The 17152-nt window shown below is 47.0% G+C and overlaps 1 protein-coding gene across 1 annotated transcript; it reads right to left on the bottom strand.

Annotated features, from left to right (window-relative positions):
• Window positions 1-1573: 1573 nt before the first annotated feature.
• On the bottom strand, window positions 1574-16645 carry LOC135805340 (heme A synthase COX15-like). The gene is made up of 9 exons (XM_065319361.1): window positions 16406-16645; window positions 13468-13608; window positions 10908-11188; window positions 9629-9815; window positions 8736-8903; window positions 8297-8384; window positions 5209-5363; window positions 4336-4449; window positions 1574-2482 (listed from the first exon to the last, which is right to left on the bottom strand). Exons 1-9 carry the CDS (start codon window positions 16406-16408, stop codon window positions 2351-2353), a joined length of 1269 nt encoding a protein of 422 aa, XP_065175433.1. The 5' UTR covers window positions 16409-16645; the 3' UTR covers window positions 1574-2350.
• Between the last annotated feature and the right edge of the window lie 507 nt (window positions 16646-17152).

Below are 17152 nucleotides of genomic sequence, written 5' to 3'. Positions count from 1 at the left end.
GGGAATGGGGAGATGCGCCGAGTGTGTTACTTCGTGACTGAGGAGGAAGGATACTGGCTTGTTGTACAATGTACTCGTCGGATCAGCTACATGCAGTAGCGACAAACAAGCCTCGGTTGCCCTTGTTGGTCTGTTTACCATCCGCTAGCACACGCTATGGTTTCAGTGCAATTTCTTACGTAGGCGCGGACAGATGGAATGCACTGCCACCTGCTTACCGCCGTTCTCGCCTAAATTTCGATCATCCATCGAAGACTTTCTTAGGGTTCCCTGTAAAAGGCGAAGACGTCTGTTGGGAATTCCCTAGTTAAATAAGAATAAAAAATAATAAACCTTCGAAGCAATAATGTACTGTAACAGTAGTTCTAGAGTAAAATCAAGCTCAAGTTGTAAATGTTGTTTTGGCGCGTCCCCCGAAAGTACAATTTCAACCGAAGATATCTCAGAAACGCTTGGTCGGACCGAAGTGGGACCTTCACCATTCGACTCAGCGTCCAAAACTCTACGGACCATGAAGTTTTGGTTTTTGGGTGAAGTTCTCTTCTGAAGAGGAACTTGAGTTACTCGGCACAACAATGTAAACGGGAACGCCTGGTACAGTACTGGACTTCTGTCAACACAAGAGTCTCAACTCCAAAGCATAGTACTAGTCTAGGTGCAGTAGACTGTAAATTCTAGGCAAGGTAGCCTACGCTTTCCTGAAGCGTCTTGGCCATATGGTTTCGGAGAAGCGGCATGAACCCTACTCCTCCGTCATGTCCTGGATCCGCTCTCTTGTCTCCTTTGCTTTGGTTCGATCCTGCAACATGAGCCTCCGTGGTCACCGTGCTTCTCCCTACCGCAGTCGTTTGGATGCTGCCACTCCTGTTGTGCTGGCAGTCAACGACTGTCAGTTGCGTGACTGAGACTCTTGCGCGGAGTAGCCGGTCTAGCCACACTTTTTATTATCCGATGATCTTGTTTTGTTTGCTATGACTCCGTGATTTTCTGTTGGTTGCTTTTCTGCTGTGCGAATAAATGCAGTGTCGACAGAAAAAAAAAAGAAAAAAAAAGACTAAGGCCAAGTAAAAAAAAAAGCTAGATGATCGTCTCCGTCCGCCCCAGTTTTTGTCAGCGCCCCAAGAAATATTTTATTTTTTAAATCGTGAGTTTTACTATATGGACCACATACTACTAGTATATCACAACGTCAGTATCGATCTGCTGAAGAAAGAAAAAGAAAAAAAGAAAAAAAAAGAAAAAAAGAGAAAAAAAACCTTGATGTTGTTGTGTACACTGTGTGCATGAGAGGGTAAAAAGTAAAAAAATAAAAATAAAATCCTCCCGCCCTCCCCGATTTTTCCAAAAAAAAGGACGATCATCTAGTAATTTTTTTTACTCGGCCTCAAGGTAGCTGCTTAGTTCAAGCACCATTAGGCATTACCAGCGTACAACTGTGCATCGGTAACACATGACGTAACCATGGCAATCGTGGTAAATGCACGAATGAGTGCAATCCATCATTGCCCTTGGCTAAGGGCCCAGGTGTCAGGTAGACAAAGAAGACACAGAAACACATTGGAAGTGGGCAAGCTGGTGAAAAGCAGCCTCGTCAACCTTCTGCACCACTAAAATAATCGAAAACTTGTACATTCAAGCGCCACGAGCATCGGACCTGAAGCAGTTGTTGAAGAAAGGCTGGGCATACATGTACAATGTAGATCATGCTTTAGTTCATGCCATGGCCAAACCAATGCTAAGTGACTGAACAGAATATTATAGTATAGCAAGTCATACTGTAATACTAGTACTGGTCATCACTGACTACTGGCCTGTGAAAAAGAAGCACTTTCCCAATACACTCAGCTACCTCCTCAATCGACATACCAGCATTGGCCAACACACACACACACACACACACACACACACAAACACACACACGCGCGCGCGCACGCAGAAGGCACCGTGTCTGAACAGGGGGTGTGCTGCGCTCCGTACTGTACCACCACTGGCTTGAGGTCTGGGGTTGATACAGGCACCCTGTACTGAGAATCCGTCATGAACCAAGCAACTGGTCACCCAACTCTGCTCAAGACACGGCAGGCCAGACGTCCTACTAGTACAGTTTGATACACGTTTAACGTAAGCACAAAGCCTTGATGGAAACATGCAGTAAATCAGTGTCTGGCACAGGTCGATCGGCTGATGATGTACACAACTGTACGGTGTGTGATGATACCGGGACGAGCGTTTCAGGAATGTTTCAATCCACACGACAGAGCGCTACAGCACCACGTCAACCTGCCTGTCTGCATGGTCAGTATTCAGTATCACCTGCCTGTCTGCAAGGTCAGTCTGCTTTCAGCACTCATCACTTGGCCAAGCGCTTCAGCTCCAGTGACAGCCAGTACACAATTGAGAGGAGAGCGAGAGAGCCAGACTGGTGAGCTGCTGCCAATGACACGGGGACGTGCATCAGCAGTGTACTGATACCAAGAGATGCCTGCGCAAGTGCATAAACACCAAGGTGAACATGAACAACACACACGCAGTTAGAAAAGGAGCCGTTGATTGTAGTGTTTAGTGGGCATTGATTAGACATCAGTGGCCACTACACCTCAAGACCAAGACCAACCGTGCAGAATTGTGCACTTACTACTTACACGGTTACACAAAATCCACACCTAAGGGTTAAAGTTGCGTGACGATCTCGTAGATTGGATTCGTGTACACGGGTTCAGGTCCGGCCTGTTTGATTCGCGTGTAGCTCCCAGATAGCACTGTCCCAAATAAGTATACATGTACATCACGGCAAAACAAGAAGTACGTGCTTTTCCTTGTTTTTCAGGTAGTAGCAAGAGTACATAACGAAGGGTGTGCAACTTGACAATACCCCAGCCCACAGCGGAATGTTTTTTATGACATCAGACTTTCGCGGCTATTTGGCTCACTGATGCCATCATGCGTAGCCAGAGATCAAATTATAAAGAAGTTGTACATCGCAGCCACGGTAGTCTAAGTAGCACAACGGACGATAGATCGATGTCTCCTGAGCCTTATGAACTTTCACCGTATCTACAAAACAAGCGCGGGAAAGCATACGCACCTGATCATACTTTTGCCAAAGAATGACGCAATAAAAAAATTCCGCGTGAATGGTGAACCCAACACAGCTCGCGATAGGAGATGCACGCTCTTGCTTATGTACTCTTGGTAGTATGGCGGTCAGGTGGTGTAGAAGTTAGTACACTCATACCTCGGTTATCTGGACCCCGAACTTACGGGCACTTTGGTCAACCGGGCACCCTTTGGGGCGAGTTTCAGTGGAAATATGACTCTCTTTTGTCGCTGTTTGTCACTTTTGTCACAGTCATACCGGTATGCCATATTTACGGCTTTTCCCCATCAAAATGTATGTGATTCGGAGTTGATTCGGACTTAAAAAAGTGTACATGTCACAGGAGGGCCAGAACTGGTAGTATAGACAGTGGCTTGGCAGGCTAGTAGGCAGTGCCTCGGCATGGGCAAGCCGGCCGAAAGCAGCTCCTCTGCGGGTTTTTTTTTGGCGAGGCCCACATGGAATTGCTATGCTCCTCTCTTCCTGGGATAGAGCATTCGCTGCTAGGCATTGTGCAGACGCTATCCATACTGGTCGAGGAGTCTACAGACAGAGAGGTGCAGGTGAGCCGCAAGATCGAGGAGCTGTGGCAGCCCAGGTGAGGGACCTGAATGAGGATTTGGTTGCCCTTAATCCGGGCAGCAAACCCATGCTGGTGGACACCAAAGTGTGATGATGCTCTTGCAGCAAAGAACAGAGCACGGACACGATGGCACCATACCCCTGCCCACGGCGACCTGAAAACAGCTTTCGTACACTCCGTCAGCCAGGCTATTGCTGCTCAGATAAGGTGCGACCATGACCAGCATAGCGAAGGTCCTGAGCGCAAGCTCTCTCGTTTCCATGCTGTCTGTTATAGCTCATGCGTAATCTAATCTTGTGAAGTCACACGCAGTTTTGTAGTGTAGTTTCAGGGGCAACCCTGATCATGAAAACTGGACTGCAGCAATTGATTGCTGAGCCCACAAACAGCTACATGCACAACACAGATCAGATTTAGCCATCTAGCTAGCACCAGGTCAGACACACACAGACACACACAGACACATACAGACACACACAGACACACACAGACACAGACACACACAGACACAGACACAGACACAGACACACACACACAGACACACACACAACACACACGTGCACACACACACACACACACACACACACACACACACACACACACACACACACCAGGTCACACACAGACACGCACAGTCGCACACTGAGGGGCATACCTGGGCAATGGCCATGAAAGCCATGCAGTGCGCAGCGAGACGTGCCTGTGGCGGTAGGGCTACAGTCCTGGCGAGTGCCCACGCTCCCACAGCACAAGTAGCTGTAGTACTACCCTGAACACCAACAACAAGTATCAAGGTAGTGGCAATGATAATGAGAACAGCAGCAGAAACAACAGTTGTGTCATAAAGCACTAAAGGACTTGTGTTGCGGTATTGAAGTCAAATAATCCCTAGGCCTAGAATGCTGTGTATCACTGTTACAGTAATGTCAGTTGCATTCTAAAAAAGGTACTCTATGTTCCACGGAGGTAGTGCACCAGCTGGTGTATCACATGACTTGGTTATAGCCTAATGTATCACATGGTACGTGACTTGGTTATAGCCTGGAGTATCACATGACACGGGACTTGGTTATAGCCCGGTGTATCACATGGTACAGTCCACTGTTGACAATGTGGACTTACCCTTAGCGTGGGTGTATGAGCACCCACACCGGTTCCCTGACAATGCATCTCTAATTGCAACACACCCTCCACCTTTCCCTCCACTGGGGTCATGCAATCAGCAGCTACCCCAGCTGAAATCTGGCTGCAGACGTGGAATTAACCTACTTGCGACCAAGTCCAACACTTGACCTTACTGATTTTATTTCTAGCAATGAACCTGAAACGCATGCGTATGCACATGCCTATACGCTGAACTCTACCATCGCCAAGTCCGATTTCAGTCTGCTTCCAAATCATCCAGGCGTTTTCAGTATCTGGGTTAGCTGCCAAGGAAGTACTGATGTAAAAGCTAGTGTAGCAGTACTATATGAGCACAATCCTAACACTCCTTTAGCATGGGCTATTTCAAACAGAAACTGCTCACCAGAATGCGATGATCAAGCTGCACGGTGGCAGCATTCTCAAAGAAGTTCTTCCAGCGGGGCTTCATAGCAAGCACTTCCTCTGGCACCCAACGGTCAGCCATCTTTGGGAATGAGTTGTAGACCAGTCCAGCATCAAGTCCGGCTACAAATGCACCTGCAGGCCAGACCAAAGACAAGTGAGTCAGAGACCGGTCTTAGAATGAATCGAGCAAGAATTGAGCAAACCACCTAATTCGGATCCATTTGACCATGTACATGTATACAGGTAACCAAGTGGCCAAGCAAGATGATGCACGCACACACACGCACGCGCGCGCGCACACACACACACACAGCAACCAGTTTGTACAAGCATCAAGATGGTAAGCATTATATCCCCGCTTTATTATCATTTCCTTTACTGGCCTAACTGGCTTGTAATACTTTATTACTAGGGCTGAAACGATATGATCGATTAACCGTTTGCTAATCGCTAAGGAAATTATCGATTATCGTTAGCTGTCACTAACGATATAACAATACTACTGAACTATGTAGATGTACGTGTGTAAGGTGCCAGAACGCGAGTAACAGTGCGGTGAGTGCTGCGTGCACTGTGTTACTGTGTGTACGGGGTCCAAACCGCGCTGTGCACTGGCATGGCACTTGTCCACTACCACATTATACACTGGTGGTAGACAGTTACTGTTGAGTTAGTGCGTACACTGACCCAGCGAGCGCGAATATCGCTATATCGTTATATCGATTGCTAAGCTATAAGTGTTATCGTTAAGCAGTTTTTGCATATCGTTTCAGCCCTATTTATTACCTACTCTATTCAATATCATTACATGTACCTTCACTGGCCTTTTATAATTTATTCTCCTTTTTAGTCGATATCATATAATTAGGTAAATTTGCCTGTTTGTTCTTCAACTCTAAATAATAAAATAATACTTGTAAGTAAAAAATTGATAAAAATGTAATGCATGCAGTACGGTTGCTGCAACTCACACCGGACCACATGAATGTAACAGCATGCCACATACATCCTGAGATGTAGTACCAAGAGTACACAGCCTTCGGAGAGTGTGCAACTCTGCCACTTAACCGAAGGACAAAACCAGTCAGCTTGATCGTCATTTCACTATGTGACAAAGGCAGCGCGACGCGCAGAGCAACCGTAGCTGGGAGATCAGAGTTGCACACTCTGGGGGAGGGGGTATGGACTCTTGGTAGTGATATCCAATGATTCTAATCATTCCCCTCGCTCCTCAGTCATGCACTCCACCATGCAACCCGTACACAAGCCAAAAGACCAGGTTTTTTTTAAGAAAAAAAGGAACACAGTTATTACGTGCATGGTTGAAAGGAGAGAGAAGAGAAAACAACCAAGAAAAGCCACTCAAATCGCTGTCACACGCAAAATGTGCCCTACCTGTGACAGTGTACACTCGGTGACACAAGCGAACTCAGCGTACCGCGCACGTTTCTGCTGATGACAGCGATTTCAGTGGCTTTTCTTGGTTGTTGTTCTCTTCTGTGTCCTTTCAACCATGCATGTTATAGCAGGGGCGTCACCCGTGACGGGCACGGGGGGCACGTGCACCCCCCTAAAAAATTCGACCTTGGTTTTTTGCGAACTCCTGGTTATGAAAAGTGTAGTGCTGGTAGAATCTAGATCTACTAATAAACTGCATGCACTATAAAAACTAGTTCAGTAGTTGTACTTGTCTGCCGCGATCGCGTGAGTGCGTGGAGCGAGTGCATGTACATGACCGATTATACTAATGCTAGTACTTACCTACTACGCGCGTGCACTTGTGCGCAGCGCTGCATCCTTTGCAGGCTTTGGCCTTGTACTAGAATCTACAAATTCAATACATGTACACGCGCGGCGGCGTGCTGGGTGTTTGTTTGAAACAGAAGAAATAAATAATTTCAGTGTGGTCGCAAGTAAGTTAGTCAGGTCACCACACTTGAAGAGTCTTTGGAGCTGTTTCCTCTCAAAATGTCGTCTTCTCGAAAAAGGAAAGCGTCTGGCCAGCTCACTATCAGCGAACTTTTTCGTGTTTTCCTGTGCACAATTTTTCCTGTGCAAAATTCCTGTGCACCCCCCTGTGAAGGGGTCCGGTGACGCCCCTGAATAGGTTAAGTTAATCCAAGGTAAACATTAACAGTCAGGGGAAGTGAACTGCCTGAAAAGAGAAAAAAACGCCCGACCCACCAGGACTCGAACCCGGGACCTTTCTTGTCATGAGCAATGCTCTAACCACTCGCGCTCATGACAAGAAAGGTCCCGGGTTCGGGTCCTGGTGGGTCTGGCATTTTTTTCTTCTCTTTTCAGGCAGTTCACTTCCCCTGACTGCTATTGATGGTAACAGTGTGCCTGTACATGGTGGAGCTTCCCGGCAGGTGTCTCGACACGACGCAGCTGTTCATTTGCCATGTACGACGAATTTGTTTCTTGTCATTCCAGATTCACTCAAGCTGGACCTGCCCCTGAGTATGTTCTGCTGCCCCTGAGTATGTTCTGCTGCCCCTGAGTTTGTTCTGCTGCCCCTGAGTATGTTCTGCTGCCCCTAAGTATGTTCTGCTGCCCCTGAGTATGTTCTGCTGCCCCTCAGTATGTTCTGCTTGACATACGGAAGGCCTACCTCCAGGTCCATGTTGCAACGTCATTGCTGCCCTTTCAAGTTGTACTCGTTGACGGCCAGCGTTATGTGATGGAAAGGATGGCGCTTGGTCTCTACATTGCTCCCAAGTCTCTGGATATCATTGTGAAGTGGGTCCTGCGTGACTTTGTTGAAGCTGACAACTACGTGGCTGATATCCACGTGGCACGTGAATGTGCTGCCGCAGTGTCGTCTCAGCTTGCTGCGTTTCGTTTCGAGACCAAGCCTGCAGAGCCATAACCCGATGTCCGTGTTCTTGTCTTGCAGCTGCATCCCAGCGCCGCGGGAGAAGTCCGTAGCAGTAGTGCTAACTAACACTGGGCCGTGCAATGAACTCAGCAAGCCCAGTATTGAGTGCACAAGGTCACATTTCCTCTTGCTTACGACTGCACGCACACACACACACACAGCCATTTGACTGAACGCCACTTACCGGACAAGGCAGTGATGAACGTCAATCCCTTGACAGAGTGAACAACACCACGCAGACGCCCCAAACCAGCAGGCGGTGCACCTCCCGTCTATAGCATACGTAGAAAGAAGACACACACGTCCACACAGTCAGAGTCACAACAAAAACAAGAACTATGCCAACAAAAAGTAGCATAAACGTAGGCACTGTATACCAGCAGCGGAATAACAACACAACAACAGTACTGTAGCAAGTCAACACATCAACGAGCTGGGTTACGAATTACAATGAACTAGATATGCCTCTCACAACCCTGCTTCTACATGCAGTACACAATGTGTGTTCAGACTTCGGACACGGACAGTTCAATACTTCATGTGCACGTTTCAACAAAGAAACTAACGCCACGTCACGACTACTACACTGCACACAGTAGTCAGTTGACAAGTGCAAGGCATACCTGTGCGTGCGGCAACAGTATCTTCAGGCCCGAGCTGAACATGAGAATGTAGAGAAGCAGAGCTGAGCCCAAGTGCGAGGCGAGGCGATACTGGCTGACACGTGGAATGTCGGTGGCTTCCTTTGGCTGCTCCAGACCACTCTTCACCATAAACCAGCCCAACAGACCCTGCACAGTGGTGTGGCGCATACCCAGACCAGACACAACAGGCAAATGGACGATGTCAAGTAACAGCTAAAACCATCCAGCTGAATGACTCTTGATACTGGTACTCGATTAAAATAATATTTTAAACGAGTACCGAGTACCAGTACATGTATCAAGAGTCACTGAGCCTGATGTCTTATACAGTCAGGTATTTGGTTCCCACGAATTGAAGACGCTTAGAGCAGAGTTACAAGTAGGAGACCCCCTCACTATGGGTGGACTTGGAAATGATCCCACTTATGGGCTCACCACACCTCAGTAAGTGGGTGAGGACAAGGTGCAGAAAAAGGATTGACGGCATCAGGGTATCCGTCCCAGGATCCAACTGCAGTTACCCCTGCCCCGGTGAAGGTAATACTTGCTACTAGTGTGTGGCTAAATCAGAGTGGATCTGATATAAGCTTCACTAGCACCATTGATTACACAAGGGTTACTCTAGCCAGAAGCAACATTACACCTTCAAGTAGCCAAGCCCGTTGTTGGCAACAGACCCCACAATATTTGGCATAAGTGTACCCACCAACCGAACTAGCTGACACACAGTGACACGCACACACGCACATACACATACACACACATACACATACACACTCTACAGCCAGTTTTACTACAAAGTTCGAGTTCGTTTAGGCTGTGCATGGTACTATCGTATGAGCTGTGCTGGTACCACGCAACATACAGCCTACCTGAAAAAGGATGAGACTTCCAAAGATTCCCACTCGGATCTTCATCCCCTTGTTCAGCCAGCCTTTGTAGGCAAAGAAGGCAGCAGGCAGAGCGAATGCCACACCTATGGCACGGCCCCACATGCGATGCATGTACTCCATGTAGAAAATCTTCTTGAAGTCTGCCAGCTGGAAGTCATGGTGAACTCTGACAAAATAACAGCAAACAAAAGAGGAAAGACAAAGAGCACTTAAACCAAGTACACAACCCGGAGAATACGGGAATAGCTAAGTGCAACGGCGGTGAGAGTAGTGGTTTGTGTGTACATTTTTAGTGTCTGCAGGGCTAGCGTTACAAATAGGTCCACAGACCCGCTGCTCAAAATCTACGAAAGAAGAACGGACAAGCAATGGCAATAGCACAGGGAAAAAATGATGAACTGATGCTCTGAGACGTCGCACTCAATGACAATATGTGGATAGAGGAGTCACCATTAGAAGGTGCAAAGCCGACTTGAGAATATTCAGCGAATATTCAGGAATACTGGTAGTGACATACATAACAGCAACATATTCACACATACCCATTCACCCACCCACCCATTCCTATCCGCATCCATTATTGTCTCCTTTTCTACACAGCACACCTCTGCGCTCACATAGCTATCACCTCTAGTCTGTCACCAACGTTACATAATGTGTTTGCTACTGAACTTTGTGCTACAGCACTATAGTATACCATACCGGCCCTACTGATATATCGCTACCTGTGTGAATGGTGGGCGCTTGATTTGTAGTACTACCTTGAACCCGGTATTAGTCTCTGTATCCGAGATGCAGCTAACGGGATTTCGGTCTTTGACCACTTGGTGGTGGGTCTGATCTACTCACCTCCCACCGTTTCGGCGCTGCATCTGCGCCTTGATCCTAGAGGGTGGTGGCGTTCCCACGGCGGATGCGGAAAACTTGGCTTCCAGCCGAGTCTCACGCGAACCGTGAAATGTATTAATTATCCGAGATGTTCTTCTCCCCATTCCTGATAATAATAGCCTCATAGGTGACAATTTAGAAGATATCTATTCGAACTGGTGGTGTGGGCAAGGACTGGAGAAAGCTGTGCGGTGAATAGTAGTCTTCGATAATGCTCAGAGACTAGAATGTTTTACATGTATTTCCAAAACTTGCCTGATGATTGCGAAAGCATGAAACCCTGAGTAGCGACTAACTAGCCTTAATTGCCGTGTGTTGTTCTGCGTATTTCCAAACAAAATATAAAAGTGCCGGGCACACGAACACTCACTGTTCAAACTCTGGGAATTGCTTGTAACGGTTGAACTCGGCCTCCCACTCCTCTTGCGACACTGGCGGCTTCATGCCCCGAATCAAATGCCAATCGGTCATGGACAGGCCAGACTCGGTGAGGCGGGTAACACCGCCAAGCATCACTGCTCCCACCACCATACCCGCACAGCCTAGTAGCCATTTGCCCACAATGCGATCGGTACGTGACGGCAGGCCGGCTGCGGGCGAAGACGGTGGTGCTTGCTTGGTGGCGCAGCGACGCAACGACCCAAGGCAGTTCTGCAGCACATCATCAGAATAGAGTAATCAGTCATGGCCGGCCAACTTTCTGCTCTGAAATAGGGCACTGAGCACTCAATGCAGTACTGCCGGGCGTCCAAGAACGGTGTGCTGCTCTGAAATAGGGCACTGAGCACGCAATGCAGTACTGCCGGGCGCCCAAGAACAGTGTGCCACAGAACAAACAGGGTACCGGTAGGATTTCGCCCAGCACAACATGCCCATACTTACGCAGTGACTCGACCGCATGGAAAATAAGAACGACCTTTTGGCCTTGACACTGCCCCCCCCCCCCCCATTCTTCCGCACCCGACGGTACAGTCAGATCTCGCTTATCCGGATCCCTCGCCATCCGGAAGAATATTGTTGGTTACCGATTTACAGCATATGTCATGAATACATACAGCATGTGTTCGATTATCCGGTCCTCTCGCCTATCCGGATAGATTTGTGGAAAACGGATGTGTGCGGTTAAGGTGGCCCTCTGAGCTTTACGGCACCCCGCCCGGAAAACAGCGTAACTTTGGTTACAATGCATATAATTGGTTCAAATTTTCAACACTAATTCCTGAGATCCCATAGTCTGATCTTCACCAGGAAAAATGGACCTCTTCACAAGCACTGTCGGTGTGGATGTGAATTTACGAAAATTGCCGTATATAGAACTCGTAACCAGCACTCAGAAATACCAATGTTTTTATCATGACATTTTTCACATGGAGTACATTCTTTACATCCAACTTCAGGTGCTAAAACAACAATATACAAAGAAAACCTCAGAAAAGGTTTCCAATATCGAAAACACAAAACCATAGTCCAAATGCGCAAAAGAACGACACATGTTGGAGATGCTCTTTACAGCCTATACTACCTGAGAACAGGCCACATTGAGTTTTAGCACCTAGCCAAAGGTCCACGGATTCAGAAAATATATACTTTTGGGGGTGTAGAAGCAACAACTGAAGCCACAGCCTGGTTACAAGGTCCGGCAATGGCTGAAAAAGAGAGAAAATTGGGTACCAAAATTTGATTTATGTAAATGTGTTTTACAGGGTAAATAGTGGTGTGAGAACGGTATGATCTTATTTGGATAGGTATGTCTGTCTGTGTGTTTGCCTCCCTCTGTGTGTGTGTGTGTGTGTGTGTGTGTGTGTGTGTGTGTGTGTGTGTGTGTGTGTGTGTGTGTGTGTGTGTGTGTGCGTTTGTGTGTATGTCTGTATGAAATTTTTAAACCAACTTGCAATTATTGGAATTTACTATTATTATTTCGAAATTTCACATGTATTCACCTATGTTCAGGCGGCTATATCTCCGGAACGGCTTTGAATACCGCCCTCAAATTTTTTTGTGTGTTCTTGGATGATATAGGAAGGATTTGACTGCACTTTGGGAGCAATCCAAGAAAGTCGGGTTTTTGACCCCCAAAGCTCAGAGGGCCACCTTAAGCGAAGTCTGACTGTACTGTAGAGTAGAACCCGGGTTAAGGGTCACACCGGATTAGGGATCAGAGCCCGGGAGGGGGGGGGGGGGGTCACTTGGCACGTACATTGTGCGGGTGATCCTTCGGAGCCCGGGGGGGGGGGGGGGGGGGGGGGGTGGGCCCGTGGGTCACTTGGCATGTACATTGTACGGGTGATCCTTATACCGGGATTTAATTTCCGGCCCAAGGGGGGGGGGGTCCCCCGTCGGTTGCCGAGGAAGCCGTAACTTTTTTCGCTCCAAACTATTTTTCCGAGGTCCATCTACTCACAAGAAGTCGTTTTGCACACCTTTTTGCCCATCCCTGTACAACTGAGTCCAGCTATGTCCGCGCAGAGTTAGGTGGACCCTTAACCCGGGTTCTACTCTACGCCAACAATTGATCATTATAGTTTACGTCGGCTGATGAGTGTCACCTGCGAATGGAACTCTGAGTAGTAGCGGATATAATACATTAGGTGTTCAGTCTTCCACTGCTGATTGTGTGTGTGTACCGTAGGCTCTGCCATATCGTGTGTCGAGCACTACATGTATTGTAATGGATGACTCTACTGTATTGTAATGGATGGACCGCTTCTGCCACAGTAACTAATGATATGTCACCACAACCAGCAGCTGACAAGGACTTCAATTATAAAAAAGATGAGATATACTTGTGAATATTAAACTTCAGGCATGACTAAATCGTGAAAAAAAAAGAAGCAATGTAGCTCTCTTCGGCAGATATTCAAAATAGCATGTACTGTTATCAAATTATCACCAAAAAAACCAGACTACCAAATCCAAATCAAACAGCTAACCTTCAAGGAGGAGGAAAGCGACGCACCCATGTTACATTTCGAAAGAGGAGTTCGTCTGACAAGCGACGCATGCTGACGACAAAGTGCTGGCACAGATGCAGAGAGAGCACTCCTCGTAAGCAGTGCCCCACGGAAGAGAGCCTGTGCATGAAATCAAACAAGTCACAAAAGTTTCAAACACTTCTAACCGACCTGTTCCACATAAAATGTTCTCAAAATTAAATCTTGCATATGCCCAGTGTACTGTTGGTATTACTGGGTATCTCCATTCCCTAGTCTCACCTTTGTGACACCAGTACCGGACAAGTACAAGTACAGTCAGTCCCAATACTCATATGTATGTATGTATGTATGTATGTAATTGTATGTATGTATGTAATTGTATGTATGTATGTATGTATGTATGTATGTATGTATGTATGTATGTATGTATGTATGTATGTACAGTTGTGGCAAGTGAAATCCGACACTTGCCATAGGGGACAGCGCCACAAATGGACACCAATGATGTAATGCACTGCACCTAATTTGTACTATAGAGCCGTATGCATCCCAAACAGATCGAAAGGTCACAGCATAGATACACGCAGTTCACAAATATGGTACACATAAGGAGTATTGGTATCCAATCCCCATTCATTTTTGCCAGCACCTTTCGAACCTTGACTGTGATGAGTACGAGTTTCGTCATCAGACAGATAAGGCCACACCGTTTTTTTATCTATGTTTCGCGTCCCCCGCGCGCATGTATTTCACAGCCGGAGTTTTAAAAAAATTAAAAAAACGGAAATGTTTTTTTTTGAAAATGCAATACAAATGTAATGCAAACCCAGAAAACCGGAAAATGTAACTCAGCTCACACACAGTACATGTGTGTGCAATAAGCTGGGCCGCAAGTCACACAATCATCATGCCGCCTGTGTTTGGACCACAAGCATGGCAGAGGGGATACACTCATGTATTCATGTACATGTTACTTGTACATGTGCATGACGATTGTCAATGTACATGTACAAGTATAATATTATGAACAGTGCCGCGTCGCTTCACTGTACATGCAATGCACGTACACTGTTTTTTTTGGATGGCTTTTTTATTTTTTTCGCCCTCCCTCATTGATTTCATCGAATAAGGTGACGCGAAACATAGAAAAAAAACGGCGTGGCCTAAAGTTGTATGTAACACATGTACTGTACGTATGCAGGGCTGCAGACTGCATGGTGCAGTCCCTTATGCCAAGTGTTGGATTTCACTTGCCACAACTGTATGTATGTATGTATGTATGTATGTATGTATGTATGCATGGCTTCGCCAGTTGTGTGGATTAGACAGTTATCTGGCGCTTGTCTTGATCTGTTTCAATCAGAATCAGATCCGCTATCGTTGCTATAAAGAGAAAATCTGTGGGTGCACATCCAGTGCATTTGCAGATTTGCGTGCTTCTCTTGCGACGGGCGTATACATGGTACATGTATGTATGTATGTATGTATGTATGGATGGATGGATGGATGTATGGATGTATGGATGGATGTATGGATGTATGGATGTATGTATGTATGTATGTATGTATGTGATGAACTCTAGATGTTTACATACTCGAACCAAACTGACTGCTTTTTCCACACCTGTTCTGTTTTGCTTCCATGCAATGCATGAGTTTTTAACTCAGCCATGACCCGGCCAAATTTATTCCCAAGGCTATGCAAAAGATAACTATCAGTAGCGCCTGGCACTAGCCAGCGTCCACAGCGCTTTATTCCCAACGCTATACAAAAGATATCAGTAGCGTCTGGCGCTAGCCAGGGTCCACAGTGCTTTATTTCGTATCTGCGTTGTGTGTCACAGGCAGGCATGAACCACGTGACAGGACAGCAGTGAGTGTGGCGGGCCAGGTGCGGTGTGCAACTAAGCATAACGAGGGTCCTGAGCAGAGCTCTCTCTCTCTCTCTCTCATCACTTCTCTATTACACACAGGAGCGGGGGGGGGGGGGGGGAGGGAGAGAGAAAGAGAGAGAGAGAGAGAGAGAGAGAGAGAGAGAGAGAGAGAGAGAGAGGGGGAGCTGTGTTGAGACTTAACGTTTCGCATTCATTCACGCTCATCAGGGGCCGTTTACATGAGAGAAATACGCCCAGGCTTATTCAGCCCTGCGTTTACGGTACGCCCTTCTTGATCTGCTACCCATCATTTCAGAGTGCGGGCGTTTACATGGTGTGGCCGACTTACTCAGCTCGCCCCGAGCTCAACTAGCACTACCCCAGACCTCGAGCTTATCCAACCCCTGGGGCTTCTTTTTCTCATGTAAACGGCCAAGAAAATAAGTCCTGGCCGGAGAGGATATCGTCGTAGACAGTGCGCCTCTTTTGTTTTTGTTCTAGGCACATTTTCATATGACTTTTTGTTGAGTGGAGACTTTGCCTTCTCGAAAATATGCGACAACCGGAAAGGCAGTAGGGCCGTGAACAGGTACTTCTTGATCCAAATTCGTCATTCACGAATATTTGCCACTGCGTACATGTGTGATTAGAAAGAGGAGCGCTATTCTACTGCTTCTTTCACCTACACGCATCCATTCCCATACAAAGTGAACGCGAACTGGGCTTCGCCTGTTCACCAGCGATTCAAACAATTTCTCACACCGGGACCCCAAAAAGTGACCGTTGGTACAACCTTGAAAAAGCTCTATCCAGTGGGACCATGATGAAAAGTCAAAAAAATGATTTAGGGTTTATAATCTGAGGATTGTTCCCTCAGTGTGACCCCCCCCCCCCCCCCCCGGGCCCCGGCCCTAAAGGTTGAAAAATAAACCCGATGCAAATAGGCCTGGGCTTATTTTTCTCATGTAAACAGACTCTTACTCTATCATCACCTTTCCCTCTTCAGTGTTCTAGGGTACAAACAGTTGTATTCAAAACCCTGATAGCAGGCAAGAAACGCACCATTCTTATTCTTGACGAGGCGAGCAACAATACACAGCAATGACTGTGCTCACAGCTGAGTGTACCCCGAAATGAAATAGCCCGCAAACAGGAATCCAATCCTCTACGTTCCCCAAATAACCTGTATGTAGATTTAATCTAGCCGGCCTCCGTCTGATCGGAATGGACAATGCGAATCTGCGATGACAAACAAGTCTTCCAAGACAACTGCAAGAGCCTTCTTGATCTTTTACTAGTTCGAATGATTCGAGTGGATTCAGATTGTGTAACTATTTTCTAGCTATTGGTATGCAGTCACGACGTCACAGTACATAGACATAAAAGATGACGTAATCCTTACAGCGAGGTAGGGAAAGTCCCTGCCAGAGTTTGAGCACTGAGTGAGCAGCAAAACTATCGACTCCCAGCACTGTTTGTTACTACTGTACAATGTACTAGTGCTTGACTTATGAAGTTATGTATGTATCTGATTATATCCTGGGGGGTGTAGCATGATGACTGTTTTGGTGTTTGGTTACTAGTACCATTCTGTCTATGTAAACCCTACTAATGGACTCGCCCACTCTCTCTGGAAATGGGCAATACCGTGCTGGCAACAACATTGAAGACACAACGGTGCACCGACCCGTGCTGAGTGCAGTGTGAAGCCAGTTGGGGCAACAGAACTGTTCACGACTTGCCTATGCCCACTGCTTTGAGGACAGGTGAGAGAGAGGGGACAGGGGGTATGTGTGTGTGTGGGGGGGG

Source organism: Sycon ciliatum, chromosome 1 (assembly GCF_964019385.1).
Source record: "Sycon ciliatum chromosome 1, ocSycCili1.1, whole genome shotgun sequence".
Taxonomy (NCBI): domain Eukaryota; kingdom Metazoa; phylum Porifera; class Calcarea; order Leucosolenida; family Sycettidae; genus Sycon; species Sycon ciliatum.
The sequence above is the reverse complement of the archived record's forward strand: the minus strand, read 5'-3'. Positions and strand labels throughout refer to the sequence as shown.

Excerpts from the sequence above, each read along its gene's own strand:
- LOC135805340 (XM_065319361.1), bottom strand. Across the intron at positions 9,816-10,907 it reads CAATTCCCAGAGTTTGAACA|AGTTCACCATGACTTCCAGC; the intron begins GTGAGTGTTCGT and ends TTATTTTGTCAG. Across the intron at positions 4,450-5,208 it reads AGCTTGATCATCGCATTCTG|GGTAGTACTACAGCTACTTG; the intron begins GTGAGCAGTTTC and ends GTTGGTGTTCAG.